This window comes from Camellia sinensis, chromosome 1 (genome assembly GCF_055761805.1).
Source record: "Camellia sinensis isolate YWXY chromosome 1, ASM5576180v1, whole genome shotgun sequence".
Taxonomy (NCBI): domain Eukaryota; kingdom Viridiplantae; phylum Streptophyta; class Magnoliopsida; order Ericales; family Theaceae; genus Camellia; species Camellia sinensis.
Window position 1 is genome coordinate 186,907,925 of NC_138961.1, and position 22,084 is coordinate 186,930,008.

Sequence of the window (22,084 nt, forward strand, 5' to 3'; positions counted from 1 at the left end):
TGGACTTAAACCAAGATGGATGAACCACAGCTACACCCAAATCAGTGGCCAATATGATGAAAATGAGGCAACAAGGTACATACAAACATGCACAAATGCAAGGGCCAAACCTAAGGAACAAAGTGCAACTCTACCAAAGCATGACAAGGATGAAATATGGCATACAATGACACATGTTCCAGCTCTAAAATGACATACAAGATGGTCCCGAATCATGCAAACAACTCACCCGATGCATGTTGGATGGCACAATTACCGAAACTAGTGAAGTGCATTACACTAGAGGTATGCAAAGCGATGCCCAAATGACCAAACTAACCCCAAACAGTCCCTATGCAGACCCAAAACAGTGGCAAAATGAGCCAAGATGGTTGCTTGAAAGGCATAAGAATGAAGCTCAATGCAAAGGCTCATAAATAGGATATAATGATGCAATTCTCAAACACATTGAAAGAGTGACAAACATGAGAATATGGCCAAGTAATATGCACTGAAATCATGGTAGGAATGATGCTAAATCATGTCAAAGGCCCAAACAACGCATGCTAGTGGACCCGATATACAAAGCTAGTAAGCTTGATTGAACCATGACCATCTACAACAATGCATGCATGACTCAAAACACTTCAAACAAAGCTAAGGCAGCCCAAAATATGAATAAAATTAGTTTGGACCATGGCCAAAATATGCTAGAATGGAGGGCCAAGACAGCATGCATCATCAGATAGTGAACCATGATTTACACTACAACCATATGAAGCGCATGAGAGACTACCAAGCCAGCCAAAAATAGAATCATGGCATGCCAAATAAAGCCCAAAAACCCACTGAAACATGATCAATGCATGCAAGAATGTCATGCTCCTTTGATAGGCTATAAGAGGGGTTATTCTACACATGCAAGAGACACACCCAAGGTGACAAAACCAACTCTGGAAAGAGCCTAGGCAGGCCCTAAAAGTCACTGAAAAGGGCCTGAAACAAGGCTTGGAGGTGTGCAAATAAAGGCTCCTTTGTAAGGCCAAAAATGCTAGTAAACAAGACAACAAGAGAGAGGGTTGCCCCTCTCTGATTTTGGCCCTCAAAACCACATCCCAACCACTAAAAATCTGCTAGATTTCAGTGGTTAAAGGTCCAAGCAAAGCTCAATACAAAAGCCTTAGGGCATGGCTCAAAACAAGGCAAAATGAAGCATGCAAGGGGGTAGATGACCCCCAACAACAAAATGACCTTAAACAAACATGAAACGGACCTCAAAAAAAGAGTTTTTTCAGTTGACAACAAAGCTCAAATATGCATGAACATATAGCTAAAAGGAGGAGCAAAATAATGCTAGAAAGAGGGAAAGAGTATGTTACCCTTGACGCTCAGCAAGACAGCGACTTTGAGACCAAAAACCTAGACCTTCAACCTCTAAAAATGACCTCTAAGGACCTCAAAGCAATGGTGGGGGAGTTAGGCTATGATGTAGTGTGCAGAGGTGCAAGAACAAGACACACTTGAGACCAAAGTAGAGAGGTATAGAGAGATATATGTGTTTTGCCTTCAAACAAAATCTTAACCCTCACAAAGGAGGGGAGGCCCCCCTTTGTAAAGATACAAGGCCTTAGCTTCTCAAAGAAGCTAAAAACCAAGGCCAAAGATCCTCCATACACGTGTATGGAGGATGCAGTCTGTGCCTTCCAGCTGGCACACACTCACAGAGACAAGACTGAGGGAGGCAGGCCGACCAGTTCAGGTGGTCGACCGACCACTTCCCCTGGTCGGTTAACCAGTTCAAAAGGTTCAACCCCAAAAAATTTGGTTGGCCAGCCTATTTGGTGGTCTCCCAATTGAAACCAAGCTAGTGGTTTGGTGGGAGACCAGCAAATGTGGCTCAAAAACCAAGGAGACCAGCTTCTTGACCAGAAAATTGGCTAGCGGGAGAAAAGTGGTCTCCCACCCTTGTACCACCTCCCAAACAAAGAAAACAAGGTCCATGCCAAAAATGAACCAAGACGGATGCAAAACGAGGGTTCAGGGGTCAAAACGCGGAGTCGGGTGCCCCGAAAATAGGCTGTTAAGCATCGAAAGTGGCGTGCAACCACAAAGGTGGTCTCCCAGGCCACAGTGTCCCTCTAGAGAGAGGAAACAAGGTGTGTGCAAAAAAACGTGCCAAACAGAGAAAGTTAAGCGGCCTTGAAACGAGGCACACGGCCGACGGCTCCGAAAACCAGAAACTGGTCTCCAAACGGGAACAGTGGCCTGCGACCAGGAAAAGTAGCCTACGGTCACTAAGAGATGGTCTACAAGACCTCTCCCTCCATTCGGGAAGAGAAAACAAGACCTGGTTCACAAATTGAGGCAAAGCACAAAAGGGTCCCGAGGTCCGGGGGCAAGGCTCTCAGCCGAAACTCCGAAACCTTAGAACAAGCACAACAAGCACCGTCACCAAGCACTCAATCGATGACGTCTGAGTCTTAAGGTCGGTCAAAAATGGGATGTCTACACTGAGTCTATTTAGTAACATCACTGTATGTGTTGAATTAGGCATCTTAACGTAGTTAGGATCATGCATTTTTCTAACTAGTTTCTATTTTGGCTTGGAGTACTCGGTAAGCTTTTACGCTTTAGCATACTTGCATGAGTGTGATTGCCATGTTAACATGTTTCGCATGCTTACCATGAGGCTACGTGCTTAAATGCTTAACTGTATGTATGCTTATGGTTGAAGGCTTGATTGTTTGAATTGGAACGATTCAACAAATGTGCATTTTAAGCCCACTTGGTTGTGGCAAAATCATGTTTTAAGCCCACTATATTTGCTGGCAAAACCGCATCTTTAAGCCCACTTGAGGGTGGCAAATTCAAACCATTTTCGCAAACAAACGTGAGTTGAATTGTTCCAAGTCTTGCGACTAGTCTATACTTTCCTGCGTGCGTCACATAGTAAAGTTAGCTAATAATCGGAACAAGAACACATAATGTTTATAAAAGAACATATCATGATTAGTAGAGGCCGATCTTTGATCGGGCGAGTAAGGGTGCTCATTTCAGGACCTTCCCCTCTCGTACCCAAGTTCCCGAGCCGAGGGAACTTTGGTGATGATGGACATGTGGCCTTCGAAACGAGTCAAGGTTTCCTAAATTTTTCCAAAAATAAAATATTTAGGTGGCGACTCTGTATCTAGCAAAGCAATCCAATTTTGGCATTATTTGATTTAAAATCGATATTCCAAAAATATTTGTTGGATTAGACTCTTTGGTGATTATCAGTTTCACATTGCACTTGTGAGACTAGATTCAGAACCGCGGGAGTCCAAACTGTGAGGCCTTCTTTTCAAACCCTTTCCGAAAGGTGGGGCGCAGAAAAAGGCGAGTCCACACAAACATGGCGACAACTTTGATATCATTATTAAACCAATTAATTAAATCAAAAAATCCAAAACCAAAAAAATTTCATATATTAAATGTATCATTATACACTAAAATCCTAACAACCACTCATTACATGATTATAATCCAAACACATAATAAAAATTAATTTGGTTAAAAATAATAATAAATGTCTAAAAGATTTATCATTTTTTCATAATTTTATCTTTGGTGGATAGAAATAATTTTTAAAAATTAATTTCTTTTTTCTGACATTTTTTTTTTTGTCAAATTAGTTTTTATTTTATCAAATTGACGATTTGACCCTTGAAATTAAGTGATGGTATCTTCAATTGTCCTTATTTGGATCAAGATTCAAAATTTCAGGATCAAATGTATCACAATTGAAAAGTGAAGAACCAAAGTGACACAAGTCCCAAATTATATGGACTGTTAGTGCTGCTAGGTTTTTATTCTTGGCAATCCCGTTTGACAAAACTCCTTTTTGTTGTACTTATTTTCGCACTTTTATTTCAGTGAGGCTATGAGTTTTTAGTTGTGAATCCAACCCGAATTGTTCCTTGCAGAGAAGTTTGTGGTGCTAATTCTTTCATGATTGCCACTTCATTGACTATGACGGGGATGTATTCGAAGTTGCTTGTCTGCTCGAGCGGACATTTCCCCACTCGAGCGGAGAATCCTTAGTTTCAGAAGTTTGATCGCTTGCAAAAATATTGGGAGATGTTTTTTCCCGCTCGAGTGGAATTTCTTGCACTTGAGAGTCGGTCCGCTTGAGCGGCCATTCCTACGCTCGAGCGGAGATCGCGGAACAGATTGCTATAAATATGTGTTTCAGTCAGATTTTACGGTTAGGCTTCTAGATCTTCTTCTTGGATATTAGGGTTTATATCTGGGGCTATTTTCCTAATTTACTTTGATGTTTGATTGAGTATTCAACTCATGGTTTAAGAAGTATACATCAAAGGATTTTTGGTTTATTTAATACAAAAGAGAGAGTTATTCTTCGGTGGATTCCGGGGAATCCGAGCCTGAAGTTTTGGTCGATTCTAGAGTGTCTCATCGTCGTGATTCAAAATTGGCATTGTGGATTCAACGCTGGCCAAAGACAATTCCAAGGTGAAGACCGTGGTGGAAGAGGCATATAGGGGTTAGTTCAATTCGGGTGTAGATTCGCTAGGTAATTGAGAGTACACTTGTGTAATTCCTTTTGTCTTCTTAGTGGATTGTTTGGTGGCTTTCGCCCCATGGTTTTTTTATCACAATTGGAGGTGCTCCAATTATGATTTTTTCACGTTAAAATCGTTGTGTCGTTTTGCCTTGATTGTTTGTTTGGGATTGATATTTACTACTTAAAATTGATACATAATCACAAATCAATATCTAGGGGATTTCTAGATTTTTCAATTGGTATCAAAGCAGGTCGCTCTTTTTTAAAAAAAAAAAAACTTTTGGAGCAAGATCTTGTCTGATTTGTGATAGTGGATTCAATTCGTGAGGGAAATTCCGTGGTTCGACCACCCCTACTTGACGGATCCAATTATTCTTTTTCGAAAGCTTGAATGAGATCGTTTTTAAAATCTATTGATGAAAAAGTTTGGCAAACTGTCATATATGGGTGGACCGAACTGACGATTATCGTTGATGGAGTAACCTTCCCCAAACCAATCGATAAGTGGGACCCAATTGATTACCAAAATAGCAGCTGGAATAGTAAAGCTATCAATTCTCTCTTTGCGCCGTCACATCTGAAGAGTTTAGTCAAATTTGCAATTGTGAAGTCGCAAAAGAGGCTTGGGATATCTTACAAACTATTCATGAGGGCACTCCTTCTGTTAAACGCTCAAAACTTCAAAGGCTCACGTCTAATTTCGAAAACCTTTCAATGAAAGATAGTGAGACCTTTGATCAATTTTATACGAAATTGAGTGACATTGTAAATTCCAACTTCAATTTAGGTGAAAAAATACCAAAATCCAAGATTGTAGAAAAAATTTTGAGGTCCTTGCCCGATCGGTTCCAACCAAAAGTTTCGGCTATTGAGGAGGCTCAAGATGTTGACAACCTCAAGCTAGATCATTTGGTTGGAAATCTCCAAACTTATGAGGCACATAGGAATTTCAAAAGAAATAAAAAGATGCTATTGCTTTTAGTAGTGCTCATAGAGTTGGAGTGGATTCTGATGAGGATTGTGAGATAGATTCCAAGATTACAGATGCCTTTGTAAAATAATTTAAAAAATCTTTTCTGAAGAAGAATCCTAGTCTTTTGAAATCTACTCATACTCATAAATCTAAAGGCAAAGATAAACTCAAAATTAATTCTGTAGCCAAGAAAGAGAAATGAAAGATATAAGGGAACTCTGAAAGTGTCTAATGCTATGAATGCCAAGGATTTGGCCACTTTGCTCAAGAATGCCCCACTCGTTTGAGGAAGAAGAAAGCCCTCGCTATCACTTGGGATGATGAATAAAAATCTGATAAAGATGAAAGTGACAATGAATATCAAGGCAAAGAGGGACAGAATGTGATGACTGGGTGTATGATTCGCTCCTTATCCTTTTGTTTTCATTGTGTTTGAAGTGTCCAGAAGTTTTCTTCTCAAACAAATTCTTGTTTTTGTTTATTCAGTTTCAAATTTCACCTATTCCAGAGAGTGAGAGGTCAGGTTGAAAGTACCTAAAATGGAGCTGAGAAAATTCTCGGCAGCTAGACCAAGGCCGCACGTGCGGGGCCTTAGGCCGCACGTGTGGGAGATGAGGCCGCATGTGCGGGGTAAGGCGAGCTGTGGAAGGTTGCACATTGCCTAAAAGGTAGGTGCGGAGTGAAGGGCAGGAAAAGACCATAGCACGTGTGGGGGAGGCGCTCTGCACGTGCGGGAGAAGGCGCCGCACGTGCGGCATTTTAGGCAGTCTAAGAGCTCTGTTTTTTTTTTCTTTCTTTTGGGGCTGAATGTATCTCATTTTTTTTACAACCCTCTCTCTCTAAAAACACTTTTGCTCCTCCTTCTCTCTAAAATCCCTCACCAAACACAAAGAATGTTTGATTTCTTGCAATCCATTGGGTCTGGATTCATCATCTCTCACAAATCTTAGAGATCAAAGCTAGAACTTCACATTGTGTGGTGGAAATCGAAAATCTCTCATCTTGGCTCTAGGGTTTCATTTCTTTTCTTCATCAAACATTGAGGTAGGGATTCTTTTGAGTTATATATACATGTTTTGCAATGATGATGTGTTTTAAGGGTTTTCTTGAAGGTATTTTATCTCCTTTGATTTTATGGCACAAAAATGTAGAGATTTTAAAAGTGGGGTTTAAATCTCAACCTTTTGGTCCTTGAGGGTTTCATTTTCCATAATTTGAGAAAAATGATTTTGAAGAAGATTTCACTAAGGAAAATGGGGAAAAGTTTTGGTTTTGATGAAGAGAATAAATTTTGGGGGTTTTGGAATGTATGGGAAAAACCTATGGGTTTTCTTTCTTTTCTTGTGTTAAATGAATGAATGAGTGTAGATTTCACATTATGTTTTGCAAAAATGGCAATCTTTTGAGGTATGAGGATTGAGAATTTATTTTAAAATTATTGTTGAATGCATGGGCATGTATAGTTGTGAGATGACAAATTATTGAGTATTATAGATTATGAGAATTGTAAATCTTGGAAATTGACGTTCGAAAAATTACATAAAGCCTTGAAGAGACTAAAATGCCAAGAATGTGCAGGATGAGAAATTGTTGCTATGTGTTGATGGCATATGGTTATTTTGTGAAATAACATTGAAGAGAGGAAATGGGAAATATGATTGTTTTGATATTGTTGTTGAGATACTTGAAAATGGAGAAATGCTATGAGGCATGGATAATCATTGCATTGCATACTCATTCAATTAATTATTATGCATTGTGAATTTAGATTGGAAACATTTACTTCAAGAAAGGAATATATTGTAATGAGAACTACGGAAATGTGTGTGGGGTAAATACGTTAGCAAGTCTGGTTAGGAGGTGTAGATGAATTGATAAGTTAGCCTGAGTGTCTGGGGTGAAAGACCGAAAACACGCTCGGAGAAGGTATCACTTCCCTTCCAGTTAGCAACCAGTAAAGTGGGGTTATTGGTAGTGCTTGTTGAGCTTACTTGTAGACACCAACCTAGGGATTACCTGAGTCATATTTATCACCCCTTTTGATTAAAATTGGAAGTTTTAGAATTGTTGAGATTGCAAACTGTTTTTGAAACATGGTGATTTTCAAGAAGAGCATGAAATGAAATTTTCTTTAAAATGGCATTGCATGGCATTTGCATTTGCATCTAACATTGGAAATATTGCATAAGTGTATATACTTTGTTAAAGATTTTCTACTGGGCTTTATGCTCAGCCCTATGGGATTTTGGTGCAGGAAAAGACGTGGCGATCCCGCCAAGTTGAGGGCGTGGATATGTTGTGAAGAGTAATAACTCTGTTTTGTTATGATTTAATTGCTAGCCAAGGGCTATTTATGTATGGGTCCGAGAGGCCATTTTTGTGTAACCGGGCTTAAGCCTTGGAAATTGTAACCCCATGAGGGCATTTTATTATTTTTGGAACATGATGCTCTATATGCTGTAGATTCATATATTTCAATATCATTGAATGTATAATTCGCATGTGGAACTTTTGTATAAATCTTGTTGATTAATGATGTAAATGTTGGAGATTTGCGATTATTATTTAGTGGATGTTGGTTATTGCATTTCATTTCGATGGATTGTTCTTGGGGAGTTACAACTTGGTATCAGAGCTACCGGATTTGAATACTTGGGGCTCGCGGGAAGTGGTTGTTTTGCCACAATGGTTTCATTTCGCATGTTTAGGAAATGTTTTGTTTTTCGTGATTACGTGATAACATGCTTGCGTGATTATATGGATATGGGATTGGACTTTTGGGATGTTATTTGCGCCTATTAAATTTCTTGAAGTCTTATTAGAAGGGTACCTAATCAATACTCGTTCTACTAAGAATTCTGGATTTTTCGTGGGACGAATCTCATCACAAAAAGGATAATCCATATATGTTTATGTGGCTAAGTGCTTACGTGGAGTGAATTGAATTGTTTGTGTGGTAGAATATACATAATTGTTGTAGTTTAACGTGTGAGGCAAGTTGTGAGCACATTTGGAATTATGTGCTAAATTATCTATCTTGTTCCTTAATTAGGATGTCAGGAAGGGGTCAAACTTGTGGTGGTAGACGTGGAAGGCATGGTAGGGGTTGCTGAGGTATGCATGAAGTGCCGGTCCAAGGGGTTCCGGTGCAAGAAGAGGGGTTTGGCGAAGCTAACATAGCTGAGCAAATGGGGCAAGCGAAAGTCCCAGGGTAAGCAAGTCAAGCCGCAATGGAGGCCTTAGCCCGAGAAATGGCAGGGGCCTTGAGAGAGTCTATGAATATCCTAAGGGTGGAGAACCAAGCTAGGGAGAACGCTGTAGAGACGAGGGCGAGTTTCCTCACGAGGGAGTTTTTACGGGCCAAGCCAGATGAGTTCCATGGTGGCCCCGAGCCTAAGAAAGCAGATGAATGGCTCAAACAAACCGTGAAGACTTTTGAGATACTTCACATAGAGGATAGCGAGTTAAGGGTGACTCTTGCGATTTACTACCTCAAAGGGAACGCCGGCCAATGGTGGAAGTATGCCAAGGACCGGATAGAACCGACATGGGAAGCATTTGTGGTGGCTTTCTAAGGCAAGTACCTACCTCCCACTGCTAGGGAGAGATTGAGGCAGGAGTTCCAAGACCTTAAGCAACTCAATATGTCCGTGGCCAAGTTTGAAGCAACCCTTTCTAGTTTGTCCCGGCTTGCACCAGAGTTGGTAGCGACGGAAGAGCACCGTTGCATTGAGTTTGAGAAGAAACTTAGAACCAAGATCTTGTTCAAGGTTGCTGGGAATATGATTCGGAACTATGACCGTCTTGTGGAGGCGGCTGCGCATGTGGAGATTACCATGGAGGCCGAGCAGAAGAAACTTCGGAGTTCGAGGTCTAGGGACCAAGGGTCGCAAGGGGACTATAGGCCCAACAAGAAGAGTAGAAACACTGTTTCATCGCAGTCTCAACCACAACAGTCTAGATCCACCTTTTACCTAGTGCGGGCCCGAGGAAGAGTGCACTGAGTGGGTTTTCTTGCTTCAAATGTGGCCAACCGGGTCACAAGGCCTTTGCTTGTCCACAGAAAGGAGGAGGACCACAGATGTTGCCACCACTACCACCTAACCGATCTCAGAGTCAGTCTCAAAGTAGGGGACATGGGCCTACTTGCTATCAGTCCGGTTAGTCAGGGCACATGAAGAGAGTTTGCCCGCAGTTGGGAGGCGCATCGGGGTCGAGGCAGACTCAGAGCCACTGGTAGGCTCTCTCAGTACAGACTTTGCGAGTTAATCAGGGAGGCACTTCGGCCCAGTCAGTGCAGCAAGCCTATGCTCTGAGAGATAAGTAGGTTGACCAAAGGCCACAGGGGCGCGTATATGCTGTTACCGCGCCAGAGCAGTTGCCGAGATCCTCTTTTGTGAGAGGTATTTTTGTTGTGTGTAACTCTTTGGCTAACGTATTGATAGACACGGGTGCATCTCATTCATTTTTTTGTATGTGCTACATTCGCATCTACATTGTGGTTAGAGGTAGCACGGTTAACGTCTCCACTCAGAGTTGAGTCACTGGTCGGGGGTACAGTTGACTTAGATCGGGGACGTCGTGGTTGTGAGATAGAGATTGCTGGGCGCCGACTCCCGTTTGTTTTTGTGTTACTAGACATGTCGAGTTTTGATGTTATTCTAGGCATGGATTGGTTATCTTTGTATCGAGCGGTGATTGACTATTTTCACCAGAGGGTCACATTGTGCACCTTGAGTGGTGATTGTTTTTACTTTCTTGGAGACCGGGTTGATAGGGTCTTGTTGCCAATTTTTGACCCTCGTAGTAGAAACGAGCATAGTGGCCTTCTAGCTACTCTCTTGGATAGTGAGAGTGACGGGACTCATGTTGAGTTGCCAAGGGTAGTTTCTGAATACCCGAACGTATTTCCTGAGGATCTCGTTAGTTTGCCATCCCATCGGGAGATCGAGTTCACCATTGACTTAGTGCTTGGAATGACACCAATTTCTATGGCGCCATATAGATTTGCACCCACAGAGTTGCATGAGTTGAAGATTCAACTCCAAGAGCTTTTAGACAAGGGTTTTATTCGCCCTAGTACATCACCTTAGGGAGCACCGGCTCTCTTTACGAAGAAGAAGGATGGGTCGTTGCAGTTGTGTATTGATTATCGTAAGTTGAATCGGGTTACCGTCAAGAACAAGTATCCGTTACCTAGAATAGATGACTTGTTTGACCAACTTAGAGGGTTGTCTTGCTTTTCAAAGATAGATTTGAGGTCGAGGTACCATCAGTTGAGAGTCAGGGAGGAGGACATCCAGAAAATGGTCTTTCGTACGCGTTATGGCCACTATGAGTTCGTTGTAATGCCATTTGGATTGACTAATGCACCAGCTTCCTTTATGGACTTGATGAACCAAATCTTTAGGGAATACTTGGACCATTTTGTGGTCGTCTTTGTGGATGACATCCTAATTTATTCAACTTCTGAGGAGGAACACGAGGCTCACTTGAGGGTAGTGCTTGATTTACTTAGGAAGCATCAACTGTATGCTAAATTTGAGAAATGCGAGTCTTGGCTCACCGAGGTGAAGTTTTTGGGCCATGTAGTGTCAATAGAGGGAGTAACCGTAGGTTCTTCAAAGATAGATTCTGTACAAGATTGGGAGCAACCTAAAAATGTTTTTGAGATCCTGAGTTTCTTAGGATTGGCGAGGTACTATCGACGTTTTGTGAGGGACTTCTCTAGACTAGCCGCGCCTTTGACTAGACTGACTAGAAAGGGGTTAAGTTTGTGTGGAGTGAGGCTTATGAAGAGTCTTTCCAAGAGCTTAAAACTAGATTGACTACCGCACCGGTGTTGATAATTTCGGAAAGAGGTTTGGGCTATACTGTCTATAGTGGTGCATCTTGTGATGGGCTTGGTTGCGTTTTGATGCAAGGGGGAAAGGTTGTAGCCTACGGTTCACGGCAATTGAAAACTCATAAGAAGAACTACCCTACCCATGACTTGGAGTTAGCAGCAGTAGTGTCCGCCTTGAAAATTTGGAGGCATTACTTGTATGGTGAGAAGTTTGAAGTTTTCTCCAATCATAAGAGTCTTAAGTATTTGTTTTCCCAAAAAGGCTTGAATTTATGTCAACAAATGTGGATGGAGTTTTTGGAGGATTATGACTTCCAGTTACGCTATCATCCGGGGAAGGCCAATGTAGTGGCCAACGCCTTAAGACAAAAATCTGTGAGTAGTTTGGTGAGTGTGGCCATTCGGGAGTGGGTTATGTTGGGTGAGATCGGCAAGTTTGAATTGCACTTGGGTGAGTTCGAAGAGGGTGCAACATTGTTTACTTTAAGTGCTCAACCTACCTTGATTAGTAAAGTTATAGAAGCACAACAAGGGGATTGTGAAGTAGAGTTGATCCGTGATAGAATCTCCAACGGCAAGGAAGAGAAGGGTTTGAACATCCACTCGGCTCAGAGTGTGCGTTATTTAGACCATTAGTTTGTACCTGAGTCTTGTAGAGAGGAAGTGCTTCGGAGTTCCATCACGCACGCCTTGCGGTACATCCGGGAGGCACAAAAATGTATCGTGACCTTAGTCGTCAATTTTGGTGGAGGGGTATGAAGCGGGATGTCGCATCTTTTGTGTCGAAGTGCCTTACTTGTCAACAAGTGAAGGCCGAACACCAAAGACCAGCGGGTTTGTTACAACACTTACCAATAGCCGAGTGGAAATGGGAGCACGTTACCATGGATTTCGTAGTTTGGCTTCCTAAAATGCAGTAGGGCAATGACGCCATTTGGGTGATTGTTGATAGGTTGACTAAGTTTACGCATTTCATTCCGATGCGTACCGGCGACTCAGTTGAACACTTGGCAGAGTTGTATGTTAGACAGATAGTTCGACTTCATGGGGTTCCAGTAACCATTGTATCGGATAGGGATCCTTGTTTTACCGCCCGATTATGGCAGGGCCTTCAAGAGGCATTGGGAACCAAGTTGACTTTTAGCACCGCTTATTACCCTCAAACCGATGGGCAGTCAGAACGTACCATTCAGATTTTAGAGGACATGCTTAGAGCTTTTGTCCTAGATTTCAAGGGGTCTTTGGAAAAGCATTTATCGTTGATTGAGTTTGCCTACAACAACAGTTATCAAGCTAGCATCGAGATGGCACCGTTCGAGGCCTTGTATGGCCGACCTTGTAGATCACCAGTTTGTTGGGCCGAGGTGGGGGATACACCGTTATTGGGTCTGGAGATTGTTAGGGAGACAATTGAGAAAGTTGCTCTCATTCGAAAGAAGTTAGCTACGACCCAATGCCGACAGCAAAGTTATACTGATAAGAGGAGACGACCTTTGTCTTTTGGAGTGGGTGATCATGTGTTCCTTAAGATCTCACCTAGGCGGGGTTTAATGAGATTCGGTAAGCGTGGCAAGTTGTCTCCGTGGTTCATTGAACCTTTCAAGTTATTGGAGAGAATCGGGGAAGTGGCGGTTAGGTTTACCGCCACAACTTTCGGGGGTTCACAATGTGTTTCATGTGTCCATGCTTAGGAAGTACAAACCCGACCCTTCTCATGTGCTAGATTGGGTTGATTTGGAGGTAGATGAGGATGCCTCTTACGAAGAGTGAGCAGGTCAGATATTAGAAGTGCGAGAGCAAGTGCTATGGGGTAAAACTATTCCGTTAGTGAAGGTGTTGTGGAGACACCATGGGGTTGAAGAAGTGACGTGGGAACGGGAGGCGGAAGTTAGCTCCAAGTATCCGGATTTATTTGAGCATGCTTATTTGTTTTATTTTAGTTCGTAATGTTCCCTAGTGTTGAAAGGAAAAAGTGTTAAATTGTTGACCACATGTTAATATATGTATTGTTAATCTGAGCATGAGATTGTGAAGGAATGATATTTTGCTAAAGATGTTTTATTTCATATGTCTAGTATAAGCGATTGTTATTTTGATGAAATGATGATCAAGAGAATGGTAAATGTTGATTGAGCATTGATGTTGTGACTTGAAAATGTTGTTAGAATGGTCATAATTGCTAGAGCCCTTTTGTTTTGTTGGTTTGTTTAAATTTCGGAGACGGAATTTCCTATGGTGGGGAGGTTGTGATGATCGGGTGTATGATTCGCTTCTTGTCCGTTTGTTTTCATTGGGTATGAAGTGTCCAGAAGTTTTGTTCTCAAACAAATTCTTGTTCTCGTTTATTCGGTTTCGAATTTCACCTGTTCCGGAGAGTGAGAGGTCAGGTCCGAAGTGCCTAAAATGGAACTGAGGAACTTCTGGGCAGCTAGACCAGGGCCTCACGTATGGGGCCCTGGGCCGCACGTGCGGGGTAGGACGAGCTGTGGAAGGTTGCACATTGCCTCATGAAACACTAAAAATCTTTGATTTCTTGCAATCCATTGGGTCTAGATTCATCATCTCTCACAAATCTTAGAGATCAAAGTTAGAACTTCACATTGTGCGGTGGAAATTGAAAATCTCTCATCTTGGCTCTAGGGTTTCATCTCTTTTCTTCATCAAACATTGAGGTAGGGATTCTTTTGAGTTATATATACATGTGTTGCAAGGATGATGTGTTTTAAGGGTTTTCTTGAAGTTATTTTATCTCCTTTGATTTTATGGCACAAAAATGTAGAGATTTTAAAAGTGGGGTTTAAATCTCAACCATTTGATCCTTGAGGGTTTCATTTTCAATAATTTGAGAAAAATGATTTTGAAGAAGATTTCACCAAGGAAAATGGGGAGATGTTTTGGTTTTGATGGAGAGCCCAAGAAATTTTGGGGGTTTTGGAATGTATGGGAAAAACCTATGGGGTTTCTTTCTTTTCTTGTGTTAAATGAATGAATGAGTGTAGATTTCACATTATGTTTTGCAAAAATGGCAATCTTTTGAGGTATGAGGATTGAGAATTTATTTTAAAGTTATTGTTGAATGCATGGGCATGTATAGTTGTGAGATGACAAATTGTTGAGTAATATAGATTATGAGAATTGTAAATCTTGGAAATTGATGTTTGAAAATTACATAAAGTCTTAAAGAGACTAAAATGCCAAGAATGTGCATGATGAGAAATTGTTGCTATGTGTTGATGGCATATGGTTTTTTTGTGAAATAACATTGAAGAGAGGAAAGGGGAAATGTGATTGTTTTGATATTATTGTTGAGATACTTGAAAATGGAGAAATGATATGAGGCATGGATAATCATTGCATTGCATACTCATTCAATTAATTATTATGCATTGTGAATTTAGATTGGAAACATTTACTTCAAGAAAATAATATATTATAATGAGAACTACGGAAATGTGTATGGGGTAAATACGTTGGTAAGTCCGGTTAGGAGGTGTAGATGAATTGATAAGTTGGCCTGAGTGTCCAGGGTGAAAGACCGAAAACACGCGCGGAGGAGGTACTACTTCCCTTCCGGTTAGCAACCGGTAAAGTAGGGTTATTGGTAGTGCTTGTTGAGCCTACTTGCAGACACCAACCTAGGGATTACCTGAGTCGTATTTACCCCTCGCCCCTTTTTGATTAAAATTGGAAGTTTTGGAATTATTGAGATTGCAAACTGTTTTTGAAACATGGTGATTTTCAAGAATAGCATGAAATGAAATTTTCTTTAAAATGGCATTGCATGACGTTTGCATTTGCATATAACATTGGAAATATTACATAAGTGTATATACTTTGTTAAAGATTCTCTACTGGGCTTTATGCTCACCCTTATGGGATTTTGGTGGAGGAAAAGACATGGTGATCCCGCCAAGTTGAGGGCGTGGATATGTTGTGAAGAGTAATAACTCTGTTTTGTTATGATTTAATTGCTAGCCAAGGGTTATTCATTTATGGGTCTGAGAGGGCATTTTTGTGTAACCAGACCTAAGCCTTGGAAATTGCAAGCCCATGAGGGCATTTTATTATTTTTAGAACATGATGGTCTACATGTTGTATATTCATGTATTTCAATATCATTGAATGTATAATTCGCATGTGGAACTTTTGTATAAATCTTGTTGATTAATGATTTAAAGGTTGGAGATTTGCCATTATTATTTAGTGGATGTTGGTTATTGCATTTTATTTCGATGGATTGTTTTCGGGGCGTTACACATAAACAATTCCTTGCTTTCATGGCGGCTTCCGAAACTGAAGGACGAAAAGAGTATTCGAAGAGGCCGGTTGAGAATGCCACTGATGATGAATCCTCGAGGAGTGATAATGAAGAGCTTGAGCAAGCTTATGAAAAGTTGTATAAGGAGTCTCTTAACTTATCCAAATTAAATGACAAACTCACAACGAAACTCAAAGCATGCGAAAGTGAGAATGTCAAACTAAAGGATGAGATTTCTGAGGCTATGAATGTTGCCATTAAGATTTCAAGTGATCAACAAGCTCTTTTTGCAAAACTTGTGACTTGTGAGATAGAGAGGAATGAGCTACAACAAATTTATGCAACATATGAAGAAAAGATCGAAACTCTCGAGATGTCTCAATGTGCCTTAGAAGAGCTAATCATCAAGAAAGAGGAAGAGCTCAAGTGTGCTATGGCAACCATTGGTCTTTAGAACAAAGGATCAAAGACTTTAGACAATATCATTGGGTCTCAACAAATTTGTTCTAACAAAAGTGGCATTGGCTTTGGCTTTGGTGGTAAGAAAGAGCAAAAACAGAGTGCATCCACATCTCATGACACAAGAACTAAAGGAAAGGGAGAACAAAAAATTCAACGCGAGGATGGACTTCTCAAACTTCCTAGAGTTGGTAAGGTCATCTCGAGGGTCCACTTCATTGGTGGTAATGAGATTAAGGGTCATAGTGGACCTCGTTTTTTTGATTTGCATAAGACCAAACATGAACAGATGCTATGTTTGCCTCGACCGAGGAATAGGAAGTTAGAAACCAAGTCGAGGCAGGTTCCTAATGAAGATGAAGGGAACCACAACGTCAAGACACCACCCAAGAACCGTAATTCTCAAAACTTTGTTCATAGTAAAGCGGTTTGGGTTAGAAAACTTGACTTGTGTTAATTTGTTTATTCGTTTTAGTTTTTGAATTTTTGTGTGTGTGTGTGTGTGTGTCTGTTTTTTTTTTTTCTCTCTTTGGGTCACTTAATGTGTCCTATCATTTGATGTGTGCTTGTTTATTTTTGTTTCTGTCTTGCTTTGTTTCAAAAAAAAAAAAAAAAGCAAAAAGATTTTCTTAGTATGGTTTTGCAAGCCTAAAATTTTTGAGAAGTTCTTGCTACATATTGGATTTGATGAGAATATCCATTACATGTTAATATGTGTGTGCTTTCTGTAGTCATTACTCCTTTCGGAGTGTGTATTCTTTGATTAGTATGTCTCATTTTGTACACACTCTTGGATTAGCAAATATCAGAGTCTTTCGCCTTAGTGATTTTTTTTTCTTTATGTACTTCTAGCATTGTATCTTTTGATTTTCTAGAGGAATTGACCTATACTAGCATATCATAGGTGATGTTGAGTTTCTTAACCACCTTTCATCTTTGCATCTCCATGGCTTTCCCCTCAATTCTTTAGTCAAGGCATGAGGAAAAGGCTACCTCAGAGTCACCAACCAGGCTATCCTTATTGTCTCCATGCTTCTCTGGTTCGGTTTCCCTACTCTTGAGTGTGTCAGCCGCTAATGAGTGTGCAAAAGAAAACAAAAAAATGTGCAAAAGAAAGAAAGAAAAAAAAAATTCATTGATTGAGGGAGAGCCTTTGCTTTTACCCAACAAATACCCCTTGATTCCTAGTGGTTTGACTTTCCTTTGTTGTGCTTAGATTCTCTTGCCAGAAGTCCAGCTATCAGATCACTACTAGGATTTGAATCTTGTGTTTGTCGAACTCCAAGAGTCACACACACACTTTTATCATGGGTCTATGCTTTTCACATATTGCATCACTTTCTTTTATGAGGAATCTTCTAGAGGCTGTGCACATTGTGTTTCATGTAATTGTGTTTCTTGGATAATCTCGTGTGTTTGAAGGTACAAATCAGAAATTCTTTGCTTGCTTTACCATATTTTGTTTTCGTTTTTTTTTCTTGTTCACTGTTTTCAGTGTTTGTAGTTACTTTTAGTAATGGGGAGTTTGGTTGATCTTGGATTAGTTTGGTAATGGAGTTTGGCATTAATTGGTTTGTGAGTTGCTATCCACTGCTTGTTTATTGCTTACTTCTTGCAATTTAATAATTTTTCAATCATCTTGTCCCTGCTTGTGTGGTTTTTGATCTTGCTTTCGTTGTTTGAGCTTCCTTTGTCAATTCGTGACAAAAAGGGGGAGAAATGTTGTCGGGTGCATGTGTCTTAGGATTTCATGTAGTCATGCCATGTGTCGAGTGATTTATTTGTATTCATATTTACATCTCATGGTTCAAGATAATTATGTCATATGTTTATTGGTTTTTCATATACTCTTGTGGCACTAATAGTTGTTTTGGAGATTGTGGCACTAATGACTGTTTTGCAGATCATGACCTTAAGAAAGAAGTTTGCGTTTGTTAGCTGTAATGGGTTGGGGTGATTAGGATTTTATTTGTTAGGTGTGTTGTGTCACGGCATTGCCAAAGGGGGAGATTGTTAGGTTTTTATTCTTGGCAATCCCATTTGACAAAACTCCTTCCAGTTGTACTTGTTTTCGTACTTTTATTTTCAGTGAGGCTATGAGTTTTTAGTTCCGAATCCAACCCGAATTGTGCCTTGCAGAGAAGTTTGTGGTGCGAATTCTTTCATGATTGCCACTTCGCTGACTATGACGGGGATACATTTGAAGTTGCTTGTCTACTCGAGCGGACATTCCCCTGCTCGAGCGGAGAATCCTTGGTTCTAGAAGTTTGATCGCCTGCAAAAATACTGGGAGATGTTTTTTCCCACTTGAGCAGAATTTTTTGCGCTCGAGCGTCGGTTTGTTCGAGCGGCCATTCCTACGCTCGAGCGGAGATCGCGGAACAGATTGCTATAAATATGTGTTTCAGTCAGATTTTAGGGTTACGCTTCCAGATCTTTTTCTTGGATATTAGGGTTTATATCTGGGGCTATTTTGTTAGTTTTATTTGATGTTTGATTGAGTATTCAACTCATGATTTAAGAAGTATACATCAAAGAATTGTTGGTTTATTCAATACAAAAGAGAGAGTTGTTCTTCGGTGGATTCTAGAGTGGCCCATCGTCGTGATTCGACATCGGCGTTGTGGATTCAACATTGGGCAAAGACAATTCCAAGGTGAAGACCGTGGTGGAAGAGGCATATAGGGGTCGGTTCAATTCGGGCATAGATTTGCTAGGTAATTGAGAGTACAATTGTGTAATTCCTTTTGTCTTCTTAGTGAATTGTTTTGTGGCTTTTGCCCGTAGTTTTTTTTATCACAATTGGAGGCGCTCTAATTGTGGTTTTTTCACGTTGAAATCGTTGTATCATTTTGTCTTGATTGTTTGTTTGGAATTGATATTTACTGCTTAAAATTGATACATAATCACAAATCGAAATGTAGGAGATTTCTAGATTTTTCAAGTGTAATTCGCAATATTTGTTTTGTAATATGTATGAACCTGTACAATTATAATTATATATTTATTTTGTATTATTAGTGACAGAATTAAAAAAAATCACAATTTTATCGATAAAATATCCAACAGAATCTAATTTAAATTATAAAAATTAAAATTAAATAATAAAATATGAGTCTCGTAAAATAATTATTTTAATTTTATACTACAATCTGTCTAATCAAATGGGTGTTAAGCTATGGTTTTGAATTCATCGTTAAATTCCAAAGGAGTTGACTGTTCATCAAGGAAAACAAATTAGACTTTCGCTGCCATGTGCTTGAAATGAGTTGACAAAGCAAGCATGGCATACGTATCTATATAGATAAATTCTATAGGTTAGAATTATGTTTGAATTAGTCATATAATTTTTTTTTTATCTATTTAATTTTTTTGGATGTGTAATAATTCATTTGTCATTATATTCTCCTTAATTGTTTTCGAATGTTACGTTTGGAAAAAGTATATTACTGAGTTTTTTAATGTGTTATATTAGAATATTACGTTTGAAATTGTATAGAACTATTATGTTTGGAAAAAGTACGCTAAACAGTTTTTTGGGAGTGTCACGTTACGGAAACGTGATCCAAAAATTAAATCCAATTTTCCTAAGATGACGTCCCCTAATGAGAAAGGGTAAAAACGTCTGCCAAATTATACAAAATTCAAAATATGAACTCATAGTATGACTATCAAAACAAACAGTATGTATCAGTATATTAGAAAATTTATGAGACTGATTGAAGTAACCGATTCCCGTAAAAAGCTTTTTTACCATTTTCCCTATAATATATAATTAAGAGTGAATGAGAAATCGTCTACTATTTTTCAATACAAAGCTTATAATTAATGTCTTTTTACCTAGTCTTCTCTTTGGTTAACTTATTGTCTAACTCCACCATGAATATTTCTTCAACTGTACCCATTCATGTTTTATTAGATAAATTATAATTATAATTTTTGAGTTTACAAACAGTTAACAATATAACATCATGGTGGTAAGAGTCTCTCCATTCATAATCAATTAGTTTTGAGTTAAGTATTTTAATAAGGTTCACATTCATAGACTTTCACCGATTAATAATAGGTTAGGTTCGGACTTGCCTAACTTCAATTTTTAAAACCTAGAACCTATTCATGTGCTTAAAAATGCAGGCTTAATGGGTCTCAAGTAGGCTTGGTTCATATGGGCCTAATTTTACTCAAATTTGAACTTTCATTCAAACTTTTTTTTTATATATATATTTAATTTCAAAATTATTAAAAAATAAAAAATTTCTATTACAAAATTTTGAAGTGCATCACAATAATTGTAATCACTTTTGAAATCATTATAAAAAAAGGGAAAAAAAAAACTTTTTTTTATCGAAATACAAAATTACATCTATTATGCTTTTGTTATTGAATTGCATATACATCGCTAATCTCATAGAAATTTAGTTACTAGTTTCATAGATGGCGTGCTACTTTAGTTTCAAAATTATTATTTTTTATACGTTCTTACACGTAGAACCAATAAATAAATAAAATAAAGTGAAAACAAATCAATTATGCGACACTTATCAGTAAGTCTCATATACAAAATTCAAAATCCATCTAATTCCAAAACAAAAACTTATACCAATTAGTCCTACATATTTTTAATTATTACCAAAAAATAATTTTTTTTTATAAATTGGATAAATTACACTGACATCCCTTGAGATTTACCTTAATTACAGAGACCTCCCCTGTAGTTTCAAAAATAACACTAACCTCCCCTACTTTTTAAAATAATATGTAGATTCTCCCTTCCCGTTAAATTTGCATGAACAATGTTAACTTGACAGCCGAATTGACCTTAATACCCGTGAACCATATTGTGAAAAGACAGTCCCTGGAAGAGAGGGTTCTGGTCGTTTCTTTACCTTTCAAAGCAATCTAGTACTCGAAGAAGTGATTCCTCGTTAGTGGGTTCGCGTTGTCGCAGAGATCGAAGAAAATGGAGGAGTTTGTGGTGACGACGGTAGTGATGGATAAGAGTAAGAGTCCGAACCCGGCGGCGTTTGGCTGGAGAGTTTCTAGATCTAGATCCGTTGGGTGCAGAAGCAAGAGTTTTTCCGGGGACTTTTTCGAGCGAATCTCTACTGGATTCGAAGACTACACTCTCGGGCAAGTCGAGTCTCAGAGAGAAGGCCACCGCCATGGTGGTGAAGAATGGAAATGCATCAAGGAGAGAGTCAAGTATGATGGGATTTTTAGTGGGTTCATGATCACTTCCTCATCCTCTTCATCTTCTTACTGGATTTCATCTTCAATTGAAGAAAATGGAAAGTCGACACTGGCAACGGCGACACCAGTGGTGGCGGCGACACATGGAAGATGTAAGAGTTGGGATTGGGCATTTGCAAGTCCAATTAGAGCTTTCAAGCCTTCTTCTTTTTCAAGGAAGAGAGAGATTTCTAACAAAACCACCACTCCAAACCTAAATGCCACCCTTCATTGTTGACTGTGAGAGGTTAATTAGCTCCGTTCTACTTTCTCTCTTTGTTTTTGTATGTTTGAACTAGTTTTTGGGTACAATTTTTAAGGGTGTTGTTTGTCAAGTTCAAATTAATGTGAATTGTTTTGGTTCTTTGAAGTTCAATGTTGATGCAAAAAAGACACTTGAGATGGATCCAAATGGGACTTCAAAGAAAGAAACACGAATTTAAATTGTGTGCCCACTAAAAATAGTCATCTTGAGTCTTTGTTCTAAGTTGTAACGTACAGATCTTTTGAGTTGGTCTAGGTCAATCTAAAGTCATGTTTGTCTAAGGAAAAAAAAAAAAAAAACTTGGAACATTCAAGTCCTTGATTGTAATTTGCTTATAGAAATTGTGGGCTGCCCTGAATTTGTAAATTTTTTGTGCTGTTTATTTATAATTTGCGATTTTGTAATTTTTGTAATATTTATTTGTAATTTGTGACTCCATGTTATAGCCAATAGATCCTGTCATATTAGTGAATAATGAGATTTTTGTTAGCCATTGTGACTAAAGAGTTTAG

The 22,084-nt window shown here is 39.3% G+C and overlaps 1 protein-coding gene across 1 annotated transcript; it reads left to right on the plus strand.

Annotated features, from left to right (window-relative positions):
- The first annotated feature begins 21,038 nt into the window (after nt 1–21,038).
- LOC114272066 (uncharacterized) lies at nt 21,039–21,545 on the plus strand. Its single transcript, XM_028213734.1, has one exon. The coding sequence runs from the start codon at nt 21,039–21,041 to the stop codon at nt 21,543–21,545; it is 507 nt and encodes a 168-aa protein (XP_028069535.1).
- Nucleotides 21,546–22,084: the final 539 nt, after the last annotated feature.